The sequence below is a fragment of the Delphinapterus leucas genome, chromosome 5, assembly GCF_059928025.1.
Source record: "Delphinapterus leucas isolate spDelLeu-1000000601 "Yukka" chromosome 5, BTC_Dleu_Yukka2, whole genome shotgun sequence".
Classification (NCBI taxonomy): Eukaryota; Metazoa; Chordata; class Mammalia; order Artiodactyla; family Monodontidae; genus Delphinapterus; species Delphinapterus leucas.
The window spans coordinates 76,025,001-76,046,733 of record NC_143133.1 but is presented as its reverse complement, the minus strand read 5'-3'; the positions used below and the strand labels follow the sequence as shown (position 1 = coordinate 76,046,733).

Below are 21,733 nucleotides of genomic sequence, written 5' to 3'. Positions count from 1 at the left end.
GGACACCAGTCATATTGGATTAGGGTCCACTCTAATGACCCCATTTTAACTTAATTAAATCCCCAAATATGGTCACATTCTGAGGTACTTGGTGTTAGGACTTCAATGTAACTTTGGGGCAGAGACCCAGTTCAGCCCATGACACACGCACTGTTTGTTAAGAAAGTAGCAGTGGGCTGCTTGTACTCCATCCCTCCTGCCTCATTTTCCAATTCCTGGAAGAATCCAATTTGTACTCTTTTTTTTTTTTTTGCGGTACGCGGGCCTCTCACTGCCGTGGCCTCTCCTGTTGCGGAGCACAGGCTCCGGACGCACAGGCTCAGCGGCCATGGCTCACGGGCCCAGCCACTCCGCCACATGTAGGATCCTCCCGGACCGGGGCACGAACCCACGTCCCCTGCATTGGCAGGCGGACTCTCAACCACTGCGCCACCAGGGAAGCCCCTCCAATTTGTACTCTTTTAACTAATTATTTGAGCAGTTAACTTCCCATCTCTAAATAATATGTATATAATGCTTCTTCTTTGTTTTTCAGGTTTAGATTTCATCCCTTGATTTTTACTATGAAAGACGTAACTCTGTCATACCTCCCATCACTCGCATTACCCACATACACACTTCTTCGCCTCCCATTCTCCCAAAATAGTGAATCATACTTTTGGATAGATCAATGACTGAACAACTTTGAACAACTTTGTTTTTCCTGAAGCCAATTACTGTCTTTTTTATTTGCTTAGTTTTCTATGTACTTGTTGCACATCAATCCCTAAACTTTACCCCTTTGATGTCAATCTCATCTCAATTACTGTAAGACACATTTCTTATTCTATCTACTTCCTCCTCTAGAACCTGCCTCCAGGGGCCTCTTGCTTGTTCCATTCTGGATTGGCTGAACTCTAGGACTGCTATACTGCTGCCTACTAATTCCTTTGCTTCTCTCTTGGGTTGGAATTCCTGTTTCCTGGGTCCTATGTCTTCCTCTTTTTGGTCTATTTTCCTGTTGTGATGTCAGTTTAATATTTCAAAGATTTACTTATTCACCAAATATTTATTGAGCTTGTGTCAGGCACAGTGCTAGGCACTAGGGTTACAGAAGTAAGAGAAATAGAAAATGTCACTGCCTATAGGCTCGTGATGTCCAGCTCTGTAACAACATAGTGGCCAATGTTATGTGAGTTCGGGGCAGGTGCATAATCACTTACAAACTGAATAACTGTCTTTGTTACAGACGCCATCATGGAGAAGATGGCAAGAGACAAAAATTTATTGAGTCCACTGTGTCCTAAGTTCTTTATGTACATGTTCTCATTTAATACTCCCAAGATTCTATTATTATAATACCCATTTTATAGAGGGAAGGCAAAAGTGGAAGCTCTGAGATTCAGAGCTTGTAAAGTAACTTGCAGAGCAAGTATCTGACTGCAAAACTCTTTATAGCCATGTTATACTAAGAAATGAATGCATGCAAAACCAGAAATCAAGGTTTAATTCCTTCTTAACCAAAGAGCCATTTTGTTTATGCATGCTGGTGGATTTTTTTTTCTGTGGACCATACTTTTAGGTAAGCTAAGGTCCCGACTCCGTAGGAATCCATTTATTCATTTAACAAATATTTGTTGAGCAGTACTCTTCTAGGTGCTGGAAATATGCCATGAACCAAAAAAGAATCACTCCCCTTTAGGAACTGACATGAGGATGTGATAAATAAATTTTTTTTAAAGTCAAGTTGAGATAAACCTTATGGGGGAGGGAAAATAAGGCAGGCTAAGGAGAATAGAAAGGAGGGGCACTATGGTTTTATAGGATGGTCAGGGAAGGCACTTCTGATATGGGGACATGTGCGCTGCAACAGAAGGAAGGGAAGGAGGGAGCTCCATAGTTATGTAAGCAGAGGGAAAGGCAAGTGCAAAGGCACTAGGGTGGGAACAGGGAGCCCGGTGGGGCTGGGGAAGAGTGAGTCAGGGGAGAGCAGTAAGAGACCAGCAGAGGCCTTGGCGGCCACAGTAAGAACTTTGGTTTCCTCCTAAGACAACGGAGCTGGGAAGATACTTGAGGGTTTTTGACATGAGCCCCAGAAGACTCGGAACTTTCATAGGCTACTCACTGCCCACCTCTGGCTCCCCTTTCATAGCAAAACTCACAAGGACTGTCTACACTCTCTGTCACCACCTTCTCACCTCATCCCTTCAACCAGGCCATTTGGGCTCTGGAACCCATCACTTCTCTGAAAAAGATCTTATCAGGGTCATCAGTGACTACAATCTCGCCAAAGCTCATGACGATGCTCAGTCCTCCTAATTCCCAACCTTGCAGCGGCGACTGACGTGGTTGCACTGCTGCTCCACAGTTCAGCAACCCCAGACTCTAGTTTGGTTTTCTTCCTCCTTCACTGGCTTGTTCCCTGTTCTCCATGTCTGTCAGAGTTCTGCACATAGTAGTGCCCCAGGGCTCTGACCTCTGACCCACGTGGTACTCTTCCCCTGGGCTTTGGGTCAGCATACCATTGATATGCTGATGACTTCTGCATTTATATCTCTAGCTCCAAATTTGTAATTCCAACTGCCTTGTCTACATGTCCACTTGGAGGTCTAATAGGCATCCTCTCCAAACGTTCTTCATCACAGAAATGGCATCACCACACACCCATCTGTTCAGGACAAAATCCCAGGAAGCATCCTTGATTCTTCTCTTCACTCCAATTGGTTCTGCCTCCAAAAGACATCCTGAATCTGACCACATCTCACCAGTCCCCTGTTAGCCACCAGTTCAAGCTGCCACCATCCCTTGCCTGGATTACTGTAAAAGCCACCGAATTTCTCCGCCCCCCCCCCCCACCGCCGCCTCCACTCTTACCTATCTCCTCCATTCTTCATCCGATCTCTTAAGACGTAAGTATCAGGGCCATGCCCCTGCTTAAAAGCCTCCACTGGCTTCCCACTGCAACAGGAACAAATCCAAACCCCTTATCATGGCCTACATGACCACACATGTTCATGACCTTGTGGTTCCATCTCCCTCCCCGTTCCCCCTCCCTCACCTAGGGCTCCAGCTGAACACACTGAGTTTGTTCCTGCCTCTAGTTTTCCGCACTCGCTTTTCCTTGAGCCTGGAATACTTGTCCCCAGGGTCTTCACCAGGCTTCCTTCTCATCCTTCAGCTTTCAGCTCAACTACCTCTGAAAGGCCTTTCCTGACCTCCCAATGGAAAGTCTTCTCCCCGCTCTCAACTCTCTAGCACTTAATTTTCGAAATTATTGTATTCACTTGTTTTGGAGTTCCCTCTGTTACCTCTCCCCCAACACCTACACTGGAAAGCTTCTAGACAGCAGGGACGCTTTTAAGTTCAGCCCCAAACACTGCTTGGTACAGAACAGATGCTTAAGAAACTGAGGTTGACTGAGAGCCCACAAGCTTATCCAGGGCTCTTACAAGGTTCTTGTTTGCTGCAGGGAGAGGTGGCCCCCTAACTGCTTACTCTCATCCTCAGCGGGCTGCGGAGATGGGGGGCTAGCCACCACCCCTCCTCTGCCTTCCCCTCCCCCTCCCCCCGTGCGTCCTTTCCTGCCCCTCCCCCCTCCTCCTACCTGCTCCGTTCTTCCTCCTCTTACCCGCCTCTCCTTCACCCCGCCCTGTCGCGTGTCCGACCCGAGGGCACTCTCCGTGTCGCACGGGCGCTGGAGCGCAGGGACCCGACCGCCGGCCGCGGAGGGAGGATGGCGCTCGAGGCCCTGCGCTTGGGGCTGTTGCTCCTGGTCTGCTGGGACTCGGCAGGTAACGCTCACCTGTGGGCCTGCTCCGCGGAGGACCGGCCGAGGAGTTACCGAGAGGGGGTCTCGCTGGCGACTGCCCCTGCCCGGGTCCGGACGGCCTTGGCGTCCCTCCGCACAGCCGTTACTGGCGGTTCCAGGCCCGCCCCGCGGTTGTCTAGGGACACGAACTTGGGGGTGTGCGGGGCTGGCGTTGTGAAGCCAGCAACCCTCTTTAGTTCTTGCTTGGGCTTCGTTCCCAGCATCTTCTTAGTGACCCTGCTGTCTGCTCTTTCTCCCTTAAAGCAAATTTCCTGGAGCCCAAGATCGGGAGTTGGGTTTTTATGTACCAGGGGCCCTACAGAGCCTCAGCAGGAGATGTACAGGAATCAGGAATTGTGAATGCCAAGGGCGCCGGGCACTCTGGGGCTCATGAGAAAGGGGCCTTAGTCCAGCCAGACTTGATGCCCATTTAAAATGGAGTTAAGGGCTTCCCTAGTGGCGCAGTGGTTGAGAGTCTACCTACCGATGCAGGGGACACGGGTTCGTGCCCTGGTCCGGGAAGATCCCACATGCCGTGGGGCGGCTGGGCCCGTGAGCCATGGCCGCTGAGCCTGCGCGTCCGGAGCCTGTGCTCCGCAATGGGAGAGGCCACAACAGTGAGAGGCCCGCGTACCGCAAAAAAAAAAAAAAAAATGGAGTTAAAGTGGTAACACCTAATGTCAAATTTTGCATTTATTACCTCGAGCCACAGAGGAAAAGAACATCGTGAATTATTGAGTTTCTTCTCTAACTTTTATTTGGTAGCTCCAAAGTTTCTCAAGCAATCCTATTAGCGTGGTCAGTTACGGAACCGGTACCAAATGTTCTCTTTGTGCCTGCTAGGAGAGGTGCCAGAACACAACTGAACATACTTCTTAGGGGGGGTTCAAAGAAGCTAGGCATCGGAGGGAAAGGGAGACACATGGCCCGTATAAATCACAAGCTGAATTTTAAAAAACCCTTATGAACAAGAATTGACCTTTATTAACCCCATGCTTTAAAGTGTCTGTTTCCTTCTTGCAGCCTCTTTGAACACTCAGTTTGCTCACCCTTCAGAATACAGAACAGTAAGTAGGAAACCACTTGTATTGTTTCTACTGATACAGCGAAGCCCTCAACAGTTTGGGTTGGGGGCTTGTTTTCAGGTCTGACCTGCCACTTTCGAAACAGTGGACTGCTTCTTTAGAAACCAGATTCTCAGGCAGGCTTTTTGATACGGATCACGATGTAAAATTTGGTTGACAATAGCTCAGGCCTTGAAGGCCTCAGGGCTTTGTTTCCCTAATAGTTACACCTTGTATGTACTAGACATTTTATGTATATTATCAAATTAAATTCTGTGTAAGCAAGCGAAGGTCGACCAAATGAGAAGAAGCAAAAGCTAGTTATTCAGAGCTTGTTGAAGCAAGTGAATCAGGCATATCACCTGCATTTTGGCAGAGACTCAAAGGCAGAGGAGTGGGAAAGCTTTAAAGTGGGAAAAAGGGAAGGCATCAGGTGTGCCCTGATCAAGGCTGTTGGCATGGGGAGGCTGTAAGTGGGTAACTAAAGGCAGGAATCCTATGTGATTGGTTAGGAGGGCATATTGGCTTTCTCTGATTGGTCCTAAGTTGGAAGCAGGAACAAAAATTTAGGGAAACTATCAGTTCTTAATCAAGGCCTGGCCATTTTGGCCAATCGTTACAGAGCTTTACTCTTTGGCTTATTGGACTGTCACTAGAGATAACCATCTGACTTCTGACGAGTCTAATTTATAGCAGGTTGGCTTCTTGGGTTGGTTATTCTAAGTAATGGGTTGGTTTCCTAGGCAAGTTGCTACAGGTTATGGGTCAGAGTTCTATTTTAATATGTGGTCTGACACTGTCCATTTGTATATGCAGTCTCTCAATTCTCACAATGACCTTGTAAGACAGATAGATATTATTATTTTACATATGGGGATATTGACCTCCGTGGGTTAGGTAACTTTGAGTATTCAATTCAGTGTAGACCTTTTCCAGGAAATCTTCCCACCCTGTTTTTTTTTCCTCCAAAGCAGATATAAATGCACTTTCTCCATGCTTCCATTCAAACTATACTGCATCATCATCACCACCATGCTAGTGTAGGGAGGAAAAATATCTTTCCTCTACCCTTCTAAGTTCTCAGCTGGGGACCCTATAACAGAGGACAGGTTAACAAGAGAAAAATAAACAAATGTTTATTAACAAGTGCATTGTGCATACACATGGGAGCACTCAAGAGATGAGTAACTCAAAGAGGTGGCTTAGAAATCTGCCTTATATAGCATCTTTACCAGAGAGCAATAAGTTTGTAGATAAATGACAGGACAAAGGAAAATGGTTTTAGGCTTCCAAGGGTGGCAAACAGTGGGAAGAAAAATAGTGGGAGGAAACTAATGAAGTAAGGTTTGTTTGCAGATTCCTCAGGTGCCATTTCTGGGCTGATAAGAGTCCAGAGTCATCTCCACTAAAGGAGAATTTATATCCTGCCTTTAGGCAGAAAAGGGGAAGAGAGAGAGAGCTGCATATTAACTGCCTTTAGCTCAAAATAATTTTTATGTCATAGAGCCATATTTTGGGGGTGACATTCTGATTTTCTTCAACACTAAATGTTTAGATACCATTTACTATGTGCCAAGCACTGTTCTAAATTCTTTATATAGAATAAGTCATTTAATTTTTTTTTTTTTTGGCCATGCAACAAGGCTTGTGGGATCTTAGTTCCCCAACCAGGGATTGAACCCAGGCCCTTGGCACTGAAAGTGTGGAGTCCTAACCACTGGACAACCAGGGAATTCCCTCATTTAACTTTTCACAGCACTATGAAGTAGGTACCATTATTATCCCCTTGCAAGGTCACATGGAAATGGTGCAACTATGGGTCCAACCCAGGCATTCTGACTCCAGATTGGTGCTCTTCACTAGCCCATCATAGCACTGAATTGTAATAGCCTGTCTTCCCCTAGTAGGCGGTATACTCCTGTGGTCATGGATGATGTCTTATTTGTTATTTGATACCCAGCCTTCAGCACTTAATGGGTGCCCAATATTACTTTTGCTCAGATGACTCAGTTTTCTTGGGTTTCATTTTCCTTCAGAAAATGGGGGATAATAACAGTAAAAACTCAATCAGGCAACCTGCATTTAAGCAGACTCACATACGACCCTCTCCTTTCTCTCTGAATGATTCCCACAGAAGATCGATTACACACTGGTTATAGACAGGTTACCTTCTTGCTTAACTACCCTCCTGTATTCCAGTAAAGCTTATTTTCCAACAGTGGTGTTATGTGCTGACCAAGACTCAGGTGTGTGTGTTCACAAGCCTATTATGCCAGTTGCCAGTCCTATTTTAATTAAAAATGTAAAGACAGCATAAACATGAGCGTAGAGAAATAAAGCCGTTTATGAGAAATGAGTCAAATGCTTTTGAAAGACTTGCTGAAAGACAAAATGCTAAAAACAAATTGAATTAGGTGTAGGCAAAACAACTGAAAATAATTGGGGAATTATTTTTTTAAATTGTATATTACCTTGCTGTGCCAGTGTCTATAAAGTCTCACCATATTTAAAAAGGGGCAGTTTTACCCCCCAGCAGACATTTTGATTGTCATGACCAGGGAGTTGTCACTGGCATCTAGTGGATAGAGAACAGAGATGGTACTAAATATCCCACAGTGCACAGCCTCACACAGCAAAGAATTATCTGGTCCAAAATATGAATGGGGTTGAGAAATTCCATTTTAAAGAAATCAAAACAAGAAATCATAGGTGATTTATTGTGGGTATGATTTTTGCAGTGTTAGTACACAAAACTCTAGTTGAAACATTCATAGGAAAAGTCTTATGTCTTGTGTCAGGTAGGATTAGATTCAGCTTCAAGAAACAACGACTCAAAATAACAGCTCACAGAGCTGCCATCTTAGGATGTGGCTTTTGTCTTCCTGGTCTGTAAGATAAAAAGTAGTGCTCCATGCACCCAGGAGCAGGATGGAGGAATGGACAAAGGAGAATAAAAATTGGGGGAAGCAGAGGACAGGTACCAACTTTCTTTTAAAGGAGGTTCCCAGAAGCTACTACACAATAATTCCACTGGTATCCCATCAGCCTGATCTTGATCATGTGGTCATACCTAGCTGCAAGGGAGGTTATCTTAGTGTAGGTAGCATTATAGCTGGCCATGTGCCCTGTCTGCCTTACATCAAAAGAGTGGCAATTTTATTTTCATTTATATGTTTTAAGATAAAATATTTAGGGTATGTTATATTTTTTGTTACTGTTTATGTGCTTTAATTGACTTTTTCAGTTAAATGACCAAGAACCACTTGTCCCAATCTCATTGGATAAGAGGGCATCTACTCTCCTGTGGAAGCCCTGGAAGGCATCATCTTAGTGAGCCTGGAGCTGCAAGAAACACATCAGGCTCCAAAATGGAGATAGAGGGCTGAACGGAGGATGGAAAGGGTCAAAAAATTTCTTTACTTCAGAGTTTGGCCCAAGGCCAGCCCTGCTTAGCACTTTATAAATCCAGATAATGTCAGTAGAAATGTGTAATTCATTTATTAAGAGTGCTAAACAGTGTGACTTACTCTGAAGTGAGGAAAGGTAATCACTATTTACTAAAACATACACGCACACACAAAACAGAAATACAGCAGGCCATATATTGAACCTGTTATTAAAGTGGGACTCTGCACACCATGGTGTTGACCATTGTGACCATTTCTAGTCCTGGCCCTGCTAGAGACTAGTGGCTGTGCACAAGACATGTTACCTATCTGGCCTCAATTCCATGAAATCTGAGGGTTGAGTTCCATGACCCCATATCGGTTTCTTAGGGCTCCCATAATAAAGCCACAAACCGAGTATCTTACACAACAGAAATGGATTGTCTCACAGTTCTCAAGGCTACTAGTCCAAACTCAAGGTGTTGGCAGGGTTGCTTCCTTCCGAGAGAGGAAGTTCTCTTCCTCTCGCCTAGTATCTGGTAGCCTCAGGCATTCCTTGGCTTGTAAATGACATTCTCTCCATATCTTCACACAATCTTCCCTCTGTGTGTGACTCTGTGTCCAAATTTTTATAGGGACACCAGTCATATTGGATTAAGGCCAATTCTACTAACCTTAAGTTGATTACCTATATAAAGACCCTATTTCCATATATGGTCACATTTTGAGGTACTGGGGGTTAGGACTTTAACCTATCTTTCTGAGATCTAATTCTGAACCTACTGCTTTCTTTAACGCTGTTGCTTAAATGCCAGTATCTTAAAAGTCCAGACAGGATTCCCAAGTGTGTCTGGGCATTATGCCCAGGGATTAGGTGGAATATAACAGGACATTCTCATGGAGGTGGTAGTGAAGAGCAAATTATGAAGCTGGAGGATAGTAAAGAAGGTTTGGTGACATGTCTTGGACTTTCATTTAAAAATCAGCCAGACAGAACCTTCCTCCGAGGTCCTTTTCTTACATAGCAGGTATTGATCCATTGCTTCAACACTGCATCTGATTTTTGCATTAGAAAAACTTTTTTTGTGTGTGGAAAATAGAAATCTTTCTGTAGGCTGTTTCTAGGAAATCTAGGGAAACTTGGGACTTTGTCCTCCCCTCAGCTATTTTGTGATGTGAACGTCTCAAGTTATTCTCCAATTTCTGTCTTCCTTTCCCTTTTCTAGCCAAACTGCGATCAGTATAAATTACCAGGATGTCCCAGGGACTTTAACCCCGTGTGTGGAAGCGACATGTCCACATATCCCAATGAGTGTACTCTGTGCATGAAAATCAGGTAATAATTTTACAGTATAAACTAGCCAAGTTTTCTTTTGTTCTTATCTTGCATTTTTATTACTTAGGAAGTTGTGACTCTTGGACATAAGAATCAAATGAGACATAAGTAGTTCTATTTTAAGACTGACATTTAAAAAGACACAGACTCCTTCAGTACATTTTCTAGGTCAAGGTTAGAGAATGAGGTGAGTGATTAATCAATTATAGACCAAATAATGAAGTGATGTTACTATCCAGGGATGGGTAGTTTCCCAAAATTAAGAATATATTTAGTAGTCAAACTCTGTGGAGTAGTAAATGTTCTATTAAATTCAGAGGGCATGTACAGGCGACCTACACAGCCTGCACTACTGGTCAGAAAACAGATCTTAATAACTCTACCTGTTAGAATGCTCAGTAATAAGTGTATTGATATTATACCTGATGCCCTTCATGTAACATACCTGACCAGCTCAGGTGATCATGACTCCCCCTCCAGGTATGCTGCTTTATATTTCAGGGGTCCAGTCTCTGAACTCAGTCTTCAGGAAATTACTAGGTCTTCTCAGAGTGATTCTTTGGGGATAGTTCCTTGTGCCATTGGGTTAGGAAAAAAATGGCAGAGTTGGGCTTTCGCCCTCATAATTTCCTAGATTTAGCTTTAAAAATGACTAAGTGTCACCCTGGAAAGAATCTAATGTATAATGACATGGCTCTTTTTAATACAAAGAGGGGGACAGTTTCAATATGGTAGGTAATAAATGTGTTTTTATGGTTGTTCATTTTGCAGGGAAGATGGTCATGATATTAAAATAATCCAAAGTGGACCATGCTAATGGAACAGTTCACAGAAGAGAAACTGGAGAAACCACCTTTAACTGCACACTAAATGCATTTCATCTTCCCTTTTTCTCTTTTCCTATGTTACTTTGCGTGAAATACGTTAACCCACATTTTCTGAGATAAGGTATGGAAGAGAGCCATGGACTGTGACTAATAATTAAAACAAACAAACAAAAATACTTGTTTCTTGGCTTTTGCCCCTTGAGTTAAGCTTATTGTCAAGATGACTTATGTGCTGCTTTATTTAGCTGGAATAAAATCAGCATCATATTCAATTACCACTATTCCCTGTTGAATATCCATTCTCACTCAGCAGCCTCATGTGGCTCTTTCCCTCTGAGGCAAAAGTGAATTTCACTAAGGGAGAAGTGGAGTCATTTTTTTAGAGGGCAAAGTTTATTCTCCTTCCCCATTTCCCTAAATCTTGGATAGGTAATGTATGTGTAACTGGTACAGTGTTCTGCACAGAGCAAATAATGTGAGATGAGACTTTAGTCTGAGCTGGTAGAGTCTAAGAATCATGCAGGTAAAAATACTTATAAGATTCCATAACTCCTTTCAAAACAGTGTTCCTTCAGGGTTAATGCAGGAATTTGCCTTTTCCCTTTTTTTAGGACACTGATTCTCAACCCTGGGTGATTATCCCCCAGGGGACATTTGCGACTATGTCTGGAAGCATTTTTGGTGTCACAACTTGAAGGGTGGGTGCTCCTGACATAGCGGGTAGAAGCCAGGGATGCTGCCAAAGACATCCAGCTCCCAACAACCAGGGAATTTTCAGTCCAAAATGTCAGTAGTGCTGAGGTTGAGACATCCTATCTTAGAGTTTGATGCAACATAAAGAACAGACATAGTAATAACAAAAGTGACCAAAGATTAATTTAGAAAGATAGTGTTTTCCAGATAGAGGATTTTGAGTCAAGTCCTGGGTTTAAGTGCATTCCAGGGCCAGGAAACTGTGAGACCGTGAGGCAAGAGGTGGCTGGGAGAGTGTGTAGTGAAAAGAACATGGCTTTGGGGGATGGGCTAAACGTGAATTTGAATTCTGATTCCAACACTTACTTGAGCTTTTCTTATCTGGAAAAGGGGGATAATGCTCAACCCATGGAGCTGCTGTGAGGAAACTGCTCAGCACAGCACTTGGCACATGGAAACCACTGAAATAGTAGCTACTGTTACTTAAGTACCCCTCTTAGGGAGGAAGAAACTGAGGCCTGCAGAGGCAAACCAACTTGTCCAAGGTTATAGAATACATGCAAAACAGTCTGGACTAGAAGCCTGGTCTCCAAATTCCCAGACCTCTGTTCTTAAATGAAATAGAGGCAATGAAGTGGGAAGTTGTATAACATAAATGTGCCACAATTACATTATGTCCTGTAGTTATTTTTGGCTTAAAAGTTTTATAAAAGTGATGTCTGATTTTCAGAAAGTTAAAAAAGTACACAGAGGGTTTCCCTGGTGGTAGAGTGGTTAAGACTCCACCTGCCAATGCAGGGGACATGGGTTCGAGCCCTGGTCTGGGAAGATCCCACATGCTGTGGAGCAGCTAAGCCAGCATGCCACAGCTATTGAAACCTGTGAGTCTAGAGCCCGTGCTCCGCAACAAGAAAAGCCACCGCAATGAGAAGCCCGCACACTGCAATGAAGAGTAGCCCCCACTCGCCTCAACCAGAGAAAGCCCACGTGCAGCAACGAAGACCCAACACACCCAAAAATAAATAAATAAATTTATTTTTAAAAACCCACAGAAATATATTTAAAAAGTGAAAGTCTTTCCCATACTAGCCTCCAGAGGTAACCAATATTAACCTTTTGGAACACAGTCTCCGTAAGTATGTGGTGTATATAAAATCACACACACACAGAAACACACCCCTGCCCTATAAACTTGTTTCTCTCCTTATATTTGTTTTTTACGTCAATATATGTAGTCTTCTCTTTTTAAAAGCTACACTTAAAAGTATTTTATTGTGCCATAAGTTACCCAGCTCTATTGATCTGTAGTCAGATATTAGGAGGCTCATGGTTGAAACTGGAAGAATCCCAATTCAAACTAGCCTTGGTAAGGAGGAAATTGGCCCATTTAGTCATATTTGCTGAAGAGTGGGGGGACGCGGGGTGGGGGGCGTTAGCCTCAGAGGGTGCCTGGGACCAGGGCCTCTAACCCATCAGGACTCCCCGTCTCTTCGTGTCTCATCTCTGTTTATTTCAGCATAAACAGCTTCCTTCATAGACTAGCTTTACCCCCTGTGTGGGAGGCAGAATTGGCGGCCCCAGATCGTATCCTAGCAGCTTCCTGACCTGACAGGAGATGACACTTTTGTAACAGCTCCAGGTGAAAAAGTCTGCCTGAGTCACAGCCCCACTGCCTCACTACCTGAAAAGAAAATGACCCTTTTCTGGGCCAAGACAGACTGGTTCACACTGGATCACACACCCACCTTTCAGGCCAATTGCTGTAGTCACAGGAAGTAGGGTGATATGTGATTGGTTCAGCTGAGATGAGCACTTGGGTTCAATGTTCTCAGAGGGAAAAAAGGGAAAAATTCAAGAAGAAAAAATATCAGTAGATGTTAACTATAGGCTGCTTACAGTTTTTAATGATTATAAAACTGTTTCAGAGAATATCCTTATAAATACATTCTTGGCACTTGAATGTTTATATGTATATATACACATGATGAAAATAACTTAAAAATATTTAGAAGAAAATTATGCTCATGTAGCATACACTAATCACCTGTTTTGCCCAGCAGCTCTTCCTTCTTTTGCTCCAAAAAAGCACTGTTTCTGCTTCCCACTCTCCTTCTCCACTCTACTCCAGACTTCTGGCTGAATGGAGCTGCCGCCTTCTTACAAGATCCTGTATCCCTGACCCTGGTGATAGGTTGAAGGGTGAGCACCTGGTCCAAATTAGACCAGTCATGACCAGTAATAATTCTCCCTACCCTGGTCACAGAGGTTGGTTTGCAGTGGGTTTCTGACCATTCAGAGTCCTTCCTCAGAGAAGAGCCCTTTTCCTTTTAGGTGGTGGGATTGAGAGTCTTTGTCAGTGAAAGCTGCTGGAAGCCATGATCCCTCACTACAGAGAAAGACGGTGGTAGGACAGCATGAGGCCAACATGCCACGGAGAGCAGAGACCCGAGACCCAGAGAGTCTTGGTGGAGCTCAACATTCTGGTTCCAACATAAAAAACTCAGAATTGCCAAACTAATACTGAGGAAAAAGAACAAAGCAGGAGGCATAACCCTCCTAGGCTTCAGACAATACTACAAAGCTAAAGTAATCAAAACATCATGGTATCAGCACGAAAAGAGACATAAGGATCAATGGAACAGAATAGAGATCCCAGAAATAAATCCACAAACTTAGGGTCAGTTAATCTTTGACAAAGGATGCAAGAATATATGATGGGGAAAAGATGGTCTCTTCAGCAAATGGTGCTGGGAAAGCTGGACAGCCACATGTAAATCAATAAAGTTAGAACACACCCTCACACCATACACAAAAATAAACTCGAAATGGATTAAACACTTAAATATAAGACATGACACTGTAAAACTCCTAGAAGAGAACATAGGCAAAATATTCGATGACATAAATTGTATCAATGTTTTCTTCGATCAGTCTCCCAAGGCAACAGAAATAAAAGCAAAGCAAATGGGACCTAATCAAACTTATAAGCTTTTGCACAGCAAAGGAAACCATAAACAAAATGAAAAGCCAAACTATGGACTGGAAGACAATATTTGTGAATAATGCAACCAACAAGGGCTTAATTTCCAAAATATACAAACAGCACATACAATTCAATAACAAAAACCAAACAACCCAATCGAAAAATGGGCAGAAATCCTAAATAGACTTTTCTCCAAAGAAGACATACAGATGGCCAAGAGGCACATGAAAAGATGCTCATCATTGCTAATTATTAGAGAAATGCAAATCAAAACTACAATGAGGTACCACCTCACACCAATCAGAATGTCCATCATTAAAAAGTCAGCAAATGGATTTCCCTGGTGGCACAGTGGTTAAGAATCCACCTACCAATGCAGGGGACATGGATTCAATCCCTGGTCCAGGAAGATCCCACATGATGTGGAGCAGCTAAGCCCATACACCACAAATACTGAGCCTATGCTCTAGAGCCTGGGAGCCACAACTACTGAGCCCACATGCCACAACTACTGAAGCCTGCGCACCTAGAGCCCATGCTCCAGGACAAGAGAAGCCACCACAATGAGAAGCCCACACTCTGCAATGAAGAGTAGCCCCCACTCGCCGCAACTAGGGAAAGTCCACGTGCAGCAACAAAGACCCAATGCAGCCAAAAATAAATAATATAATAAATAAATAAATTTTTAAAAAGTCTTCAAATAATAAATGCTGGAGAGGGTGTGAAAAAAAGGGAATCCTCTTACACTGTTGGTGGGAATGTAAATTGGTGCAGCCACTATGGAGAACCGTATGGAGGTTCCTCAGAAAACTAACAATAGAGTTGCCATGTGATCCAGCAATCCCACTCCTGGGCATATAACCAGACAAAACTCTAATTCAAAAAGATACATGCACCATTATATTCATAGCAGCACTATTCACAATAGCCAAGACATGGAAACAACCTAAATGTCCATCAACAGATGAATGGATAAAGAAGACGTGGCACATATACAGAATGGAATATTACTCAGCCATAAAAAAGAATGAAATGATGCCATTTGCAGCAACATGGATGGACCTAGAGATTGTCATATTAAGTGAAGTAAGTCAGAAAGAGAAATACAAATACCATATGATAACACTTATATGTGGCATCTGAAATACAACACAAATGAATATATCTATGAAACAGAAACAGACTCAGACATAGAGAACAGACTTGTGGTTGCCAAGGGGAAGGGGAAGTGGGCAGGGAAGGATTGGGAGTTTGGGATTAGCAGATGCAAATTATTATATATAGGATGGATAACCAACAAGGACCTACTGTATAGCACAGGGAATTGTATTTAATATCCTGTGATAAACCATAATGGAAAAGAGGATGAAAAAGAATATATATACATATATGTATAACTGAATAACTTTGCTGTACAGCAGAAATTAACACAACACTGTAAATAAAGTACACTTCAATAAAATTTTAAAAAGTCTGGTTCCAGGCATTAGGGTTCCTGGAGCACCCTTGTTTTCTACCTTGCCATGGCTCATTCTTAGTTGGTCAACTTTTCCTTTGAATCTGTGAGCTGGCCCGCTGCCCATTCAGGATCCCCCCACACCTTCCTTTTTATTTTTCTTCTCCTTCTTCTTCCTCTTTGTCCTCTTCGTCCTCTTCCTCTCCTTCTTCTTCTTTTTTGCTTGTAGCAGTTTGAGTTGGGTTGTTAAAAGAAACTCGTCTACTAATAAATTCAAGCAATTCTTAAGTGTGTGAGGTGATAAAACAATTATTGCCCACTACAGTGAGCATGGAAGACTTTTATATTCAGGAAAAAAACTGATAATGTATTTCAAAAAGAAACTCAAATGTGTAAATATGTGTTATAAAGATTTTGTTGCAGTGTTGTTTTTTTTAATATTTATTTATTTGGTTGCATGGGGTCTTATTTGTGGCAGGCAGGCTCCTTAGTTGCAGCACGTGTGCTCCTTAGTTGCAGCTCCAGGGCTCCTTAGTTGTGGCATGCAAACTCATAGTTGTGGCATTCATGTGGGATCTAGTTCCCTGACCAGGGATTGAACCAGGGCCCCCTGCATTGGGAGCACAGAGTCTTATCCACTGTACCACCAAGGAAGTCCCTGCAGTATTGTTTTTATGACATTGAACTATCAATACTTCTGTGCTTTTCTTACAACCTTCTATTATTATAAAACACCTATACATATACATCCTGTAAACTTGCTTTTCTCCCTTATATTAGGTTTTCATATTAATGTACAGTTTCCTCTTTGTAAAAGCTACATAGTGTTCCATTATATTATTGTGTCATAATTTATTAAGTCTCTGTTCTGTATTTGAATTGTTTATGAGAATTCTCTTGGTTGAGTATAGTTCCCTGTGCTATAAAGTAAGTCCTTGTTGGTTATCTATTTTATATATAGTACTGTGTATATGTTACTACTTCATTTTAAGAAGAACGTTATTGGGCTTTCCTGGTGGCGCAGTGCTTGTGAGTCCGCCTGCCAATGCAGGGGGCATGGGTTCCTGCCCCGGTCCGGGAAGATCCCGCGTGCCACGGAGCGGCTGGGCCCGTGAGCCATGGCCGCTGAGCCTGCGCGTCCGGAGCCTGTGCTCCGCAACGGGAGAGGCCACAACAGTGAGAGGGCCGCATACCGAAAAAAAAAAAAAAAAAAAAAGAAGAAGAACGTTATTGTATTCTATTATACAGACATACAATGATCTATTTATGCAGTTCCCCTGTGATGGACAGTTAGGTTATTTTTCATTTTCCACCATCACAAATAATGTTTCACATATATCCTTCTTTATTTTTGCAAGCAATGTGTAGGATAAATTCATAAGACTGGAATCACTTGGTTGGAAGACAAACAAATTTAAAATGTTGAAAGAGACTGCAAAATTTCTTTCTGAAAAGGTTGTGCCTATTTACATATTCTCTGTGGTAAACTAGTGCCTGGTCTTCTTTTCTTTTTGTGCAATGGAAGCAGTGCTGCCCAAATATGCTCACTCAGAGTTGTACTGAAAACTCAGATTTATATCCATACTTTGTTGAAGAAGTCTCTTTTTTTACCCTCTTAAAAATGCTCTCATTATAAAAGTGGTATGTAATCATTAGAGTCACCCAAAGTAAGTGGAGAAAAGAATAGCCCACCAGTCCATGGAAAGTTCTGAAATAGAAGCTCCCAGAGGACAGAGTTCTCGCCAGTCTTGCTCATCATGGTATCTTCAGTGCCTGGGACAATGCCTAGCACAGTGCATATTTGTTGATTAAAGGAAGAAAAAAATAGCCCAGGAGGCTTCACAAAATAATGACAACAAAACCACTAACCTCCCTGAATTCCCTTCTTCCTTGAAAACAGGCAAATATACAACCCACACACCACAAAGGAAACAAGGTTTTGACTCTTGGCCAACAGTGAATTGCAATTTTTTCCTTCATTATTCTGAAAAAGGGACTGAATGTCCAGGTGATCTTGAACGATTCTTGGAGCGTACCTCAAACTTGGTTTAGGTTTTTTGTTAAGTATCCAGTTTATATCTGATTATTCCCTCAATTATGCCATGAACATTTGTGGATATCATGTACCGAGCACTGGGTCTACAGTGATGAACGAAATGTAGCCCTGTTCATGCAGAGCCTATAGGATCATATTCTTAAGTGCCTCTGAAAAGCAAACAACTCTCACTTCTGGAAACTAAAAACCTGATGTCTGCTATAGACTATAAATTCCATGAGGCTAGAACATTAACCTGTCATCTTCTCTACTATATTCCTAGCTTGACATACAGTAGGTGTTTAATACCTATTTGTGGGCTGGCTACCTTAAGTCAGTTCCATTCTGTTGGCTTCAGTATTCTATGGCCAGATTTAGGAAGGTAAGAGTATTTTGAACAGCAGGAGAGTCTGAAATTCAGGCAGTAAAGCAGGTTGCAACAGTCAGAAAGAAGTCACTCTCAGTCAACCTCCAGGGACAGCCACCTCCTCACCAGGTGCAGGACGTGCACCAAGGCCATGAGCCTTGACATAAGTGATCTACGTCCTAGTTTATTGGAATATTTGATCAACAATATTTATTTTTAAGGAAGTACTTGGTTTTATTTGGTTTTTTAAGGTATTGGGGTGGCCAATATAAAGTTATTTTGACACACTTGTTGTTTCTTGGCTGAACCAAACACTTTTTCTGCCTGTGAGGCCCAAGTATTAAATACATATTCTTAGAGTTTGAACTGGTACAGACTTAGGTATAACTGGTCCAATGTCATTTACAGATGAGTAAACTGAGGAACAATTGGGTTGAGAGTTGCCCCAAATGGCATTGTCTCTCTGGATCTGATTGGTAGATATCACAGTGATAATGATCGCTAATCACTGGCTTGGCATTAGCTTTCAGTTTTGTAATTTCCCCTTCCCCCCCTTTAGGAGCAGGCAAGGATAGCAGAGAGCTAGGGGTGATAGTTGGGAAGTACAATTGCAAAATTCCTTGGGGCATGAGGGATTCTTTCTAATAGTCTCTATCAGAGTGAAACGCTCAACTGAGATGGCAAGAGAAACCACAAGCCAGAAGGATTAGAGCCGTGAACCTGATACAGTTACTTGTGGCCTTGGTTGGCTTTCTTTATCCTCAGCTCTGATGAGCTGCATTGTTGGGCTGCACCCCGCAGGCCTGCACCCTTGTAGTTGCCCAGCCTTGAGACTGAATAAAGAACCAGGAGACAGTGACAGAGCCATCAGCCGTTTATCCCGTTTATCAGACAGGGGAGCTTACGTGTCAGAAGCAAAAGGGTCCTGGAGTGACACCCTACGGTGGACGGCAGACTGCAGGCGGGACATGGCGGGAGAAGGGGGCTACCATTTATAGGGGGAATTGACGTCGGTTTGGCTAGTCAGTTACCAGGGAAACCAGCTGGCAGGGGCAAGCACACAATTAGTTACTGATTAAGCCCTGTAATTAAGAGGATTGGATAGTCCTGTGAGTGAAGCAGGGACCGGTGGAGCAGGGGATGTACAGAGGAAGAGAAGAGCCATCTTGAGTGGCCTGACCATACATGCATCTCGAGAAATGTGGGCCCCATCTTTTACTCTGCCCTCGCATGCCCTAGAGTAGAGCACTCTACTCCACCGGTGCTGGTCAAGCAGATCTCTCTGGACCCTTCAGATTATCTCCTTAGAGTAGTGTAAAATGCAAATCCCACTAAAATATACGGGATATATATTTTCCACCATCTTGATCTAGATTTGAATCTCATATATTTCAAAGAATAAAAATGAATTTAAAAAGAAGAGCACCGGGGCTTCCCTGGTGGCGCAGTGGTTGAGAGTCTGCCTGCCCATGCAGGGGACACGGGTTCGTGCCCCGGTCTGGGAAGATCCCACATGCCGCGGAGCGGCTGGGCCCGTGAGCCATGGCCGCTGAGCCTGCGCGTCCGGAGCCTGTGCTCCGCAACGGGAGAGGCCACAACAGTGAGAGGCCCGCGTACCGCAAAAAAAAAAAAAAGAACACCAGGGTTTCCCTGGTGGCATCCACTTGCCATTGCCGGGGACACGGGTTCGAGCCCTGGTCTGGGAAGATCCCACATGCCGCAGAGCAACTAAGCCTGTGCACCACAACTACTGAGCCCGCGTGCGTGCCTAGAGCCGGTGCTCTGCAACAAGAGAAGCCACAGCAATGAGAAGGAGCCCACGCACCACAACGAAGAGTAGCCCCTGCTCACCGTAACTAGAGAAAGCCCACGCACAGTAACGAAGACCCAACGCAGCCAAAAATAAATAAATAATTTTTTTTTTAAAAAAGAAGAGCACCACCTTTAGGGGTTTAAAAGAAAATTGAACAGACATATGTTTCCATTACATGTTAAAGTTCTTTAAAATGAACATTTCTTTCCTTTAACTGTATTTCGGTTCACCTTGGAGATTCTCCTCCTTCTAAAGGAGGGAAGGACCTCCTGCTTTCCCCATCACAGGGAGGGGGCGGAGCATCCTCTAGAAGCCTGGAAGCGAACCGGCCCTGGCCAGTCTTGCGGGAGGAGTCGCTTTACATACAGACTTCCGAAGCCTCCCCCGAAGAGAGAAGAGAAGCTTGGAGCTTAGGTTAATATCAGAGATGCACGTGACTTGGGGAATCTGCATGTGATGTCAGCTGAGCCTCAGAAAGTCAGCGCGACCACAAAAGTGCCGAGCAGGGAGAAGGCTCTGCTGGACCAGCAGCTGGAGTGAGAATAAAAACAACCGGATCACACGGCCAGACCCTGCACGACCCACATGACATTGGTCTAATCCAGTCATCACCCATTGAAAACGCTTTATTCAAGCTACTTTGTGAAGTTTCAGAGGATAAGAAGAGGCTACAGCAGTGTGTTCACCAGGAAGGACATCGATTGACACTCACTGGAGGTTACATTCATTAATTCCCCTACAATCTGAAGGTGAATGACATCATCCTTGGTTCTACTCAAGAGACAGGATTCCAAGCCCAGGAGGCAGTGAGTACTGGTGGAGAGAGAGAACACATCTTTTTGTTTGGGACTCTGATAAGACTTTGGCTTTGATTTTGTTTTGCCCTCTTCCCAGCTTTGTGACCTTGAACGTGAGCAAGAGTGCCCATTTCCTCACTCTCTTGTTAACTCTCCATTGTATCATTTTTTGGCCTCATTATAAGTCAAATTAGGTAGAAAAAATAAAAAAATTAAAAAAATAAATAAGGGCTTCCCTGGTGGCACAGTGGTTAAGAATCCGCCTGCCAGTGCAGGGGACACGGGTTCAAGCCCTGGTCCGGGAAGATCCCACATGCGGTGGAGCAACTAAGCCTGTGAGCCACAACTACTGAGCCTGTGCTCTAGAGCCCGGGAGCCACAACTACTGAAGCTTGCGCGCCTAGAGCCCGTGCTCTGCAACAAGAGAAGCCACCACAATGAGAAGCCCACGCAACCACAATGTAAAGTAGTCTCCCCAGCCCCCCTCCCTCCAAGGGGCGAAGAAAAAAAGACCCAATGCAGCCAAAAATAAATAATAAATTAATATAAATAAATAAAAAGAAAAGCACCAAAAATAGGGCATGGATTACAAGGATGTTAACATGTAGAAATGTGTAATAACAATAAGAGACTTTGAGGTATTATAATTAATAGCTTAATATTCAATAGACTTTTTGGTAAAGTTGTTTAAACTTATACAGCATTATTTTGCATGTATGCATAGTAATAGCCATTTGCAGTCACCAATAACTGGGTCATTTAAATGACCAAATTACATAATTCCCATTGGCTGTCTTTACAGAAGGAAGTTTTTTTTTTTAGGAAGTTTTATTTTTCTATGTTGAAAGTGATAAAATGTTCATATATGTTTTTATAAAAGTGATACACAAGAAGTAGGTGGACTGTGGACATTTTTCCTGTAGAATTAAAATGATCTGCGGATCAAAAAGTTTGAGAACTCTTGAGAAAATAAAGGATCAGATAAAGCAGTTAAAGACACGGTCAATTTCCTCCCAGCCCATTCTAGGACTTGTCCACAGACTCTCTTTGACACCATCACCCATATTTATATTGTGTTATATACACATCTAGATGACACATACAGCAAACGAGATATAGAAGGAAACAAAGGTATTTGGAGACACAATTGACTCATTCTCAGCTCGTTTTTTTTTAAAATTTATTTATT

General features: G+C 43.2%; 1 protein-coding gene and 1 long non-coding RNA gene across 2 annotated transcripts in view; one reads left to right on the top strand and one right to left on the bottom strand.

Annotated features, from left to right (window-relative positions):
* LOC149749155 (uncharacterized) overlaps nucleotides 1-21,733 on the bottom strand; it is a 114,174-nt gene that overhangs the window by 34,195 nt on the left and 58,246 nt on the right. The window contains exon 3 of the long non-coding RNA XR_016393291.1: nucleotides 12,839-21,733. This exon is cut by the window's right edge and continues 47,164 nt beyond it. This is a non-coding gene — a long non-coding RNA (uncharacterized LOC149749155). The remainder of the gene's footprint in view (nucleotides 1-12,838) is intronic.
* Nucleotides 3,701-9,712, top strand: LOC111171518 (serine peptidase inhibitor Kazal type 2). The gene is made up of 3 exons (XM_022567135.3): nucleotides 3,701-3,770; nucleotides 4,811-4,854; nucleotides 9,464-9,712. The coding sequence occupies exons 1-3, from the start codon at nucleotides 3,713-3,715 to the stop codon at nucleotides 9,575-9,577; spliced, it is 216 nt and encodes a 71-aa protein (XP_022422843.3). The 5' UTR covers nucleotides 3,701-3,712; the 3' UTR covers nucleotides 9,578-9,712.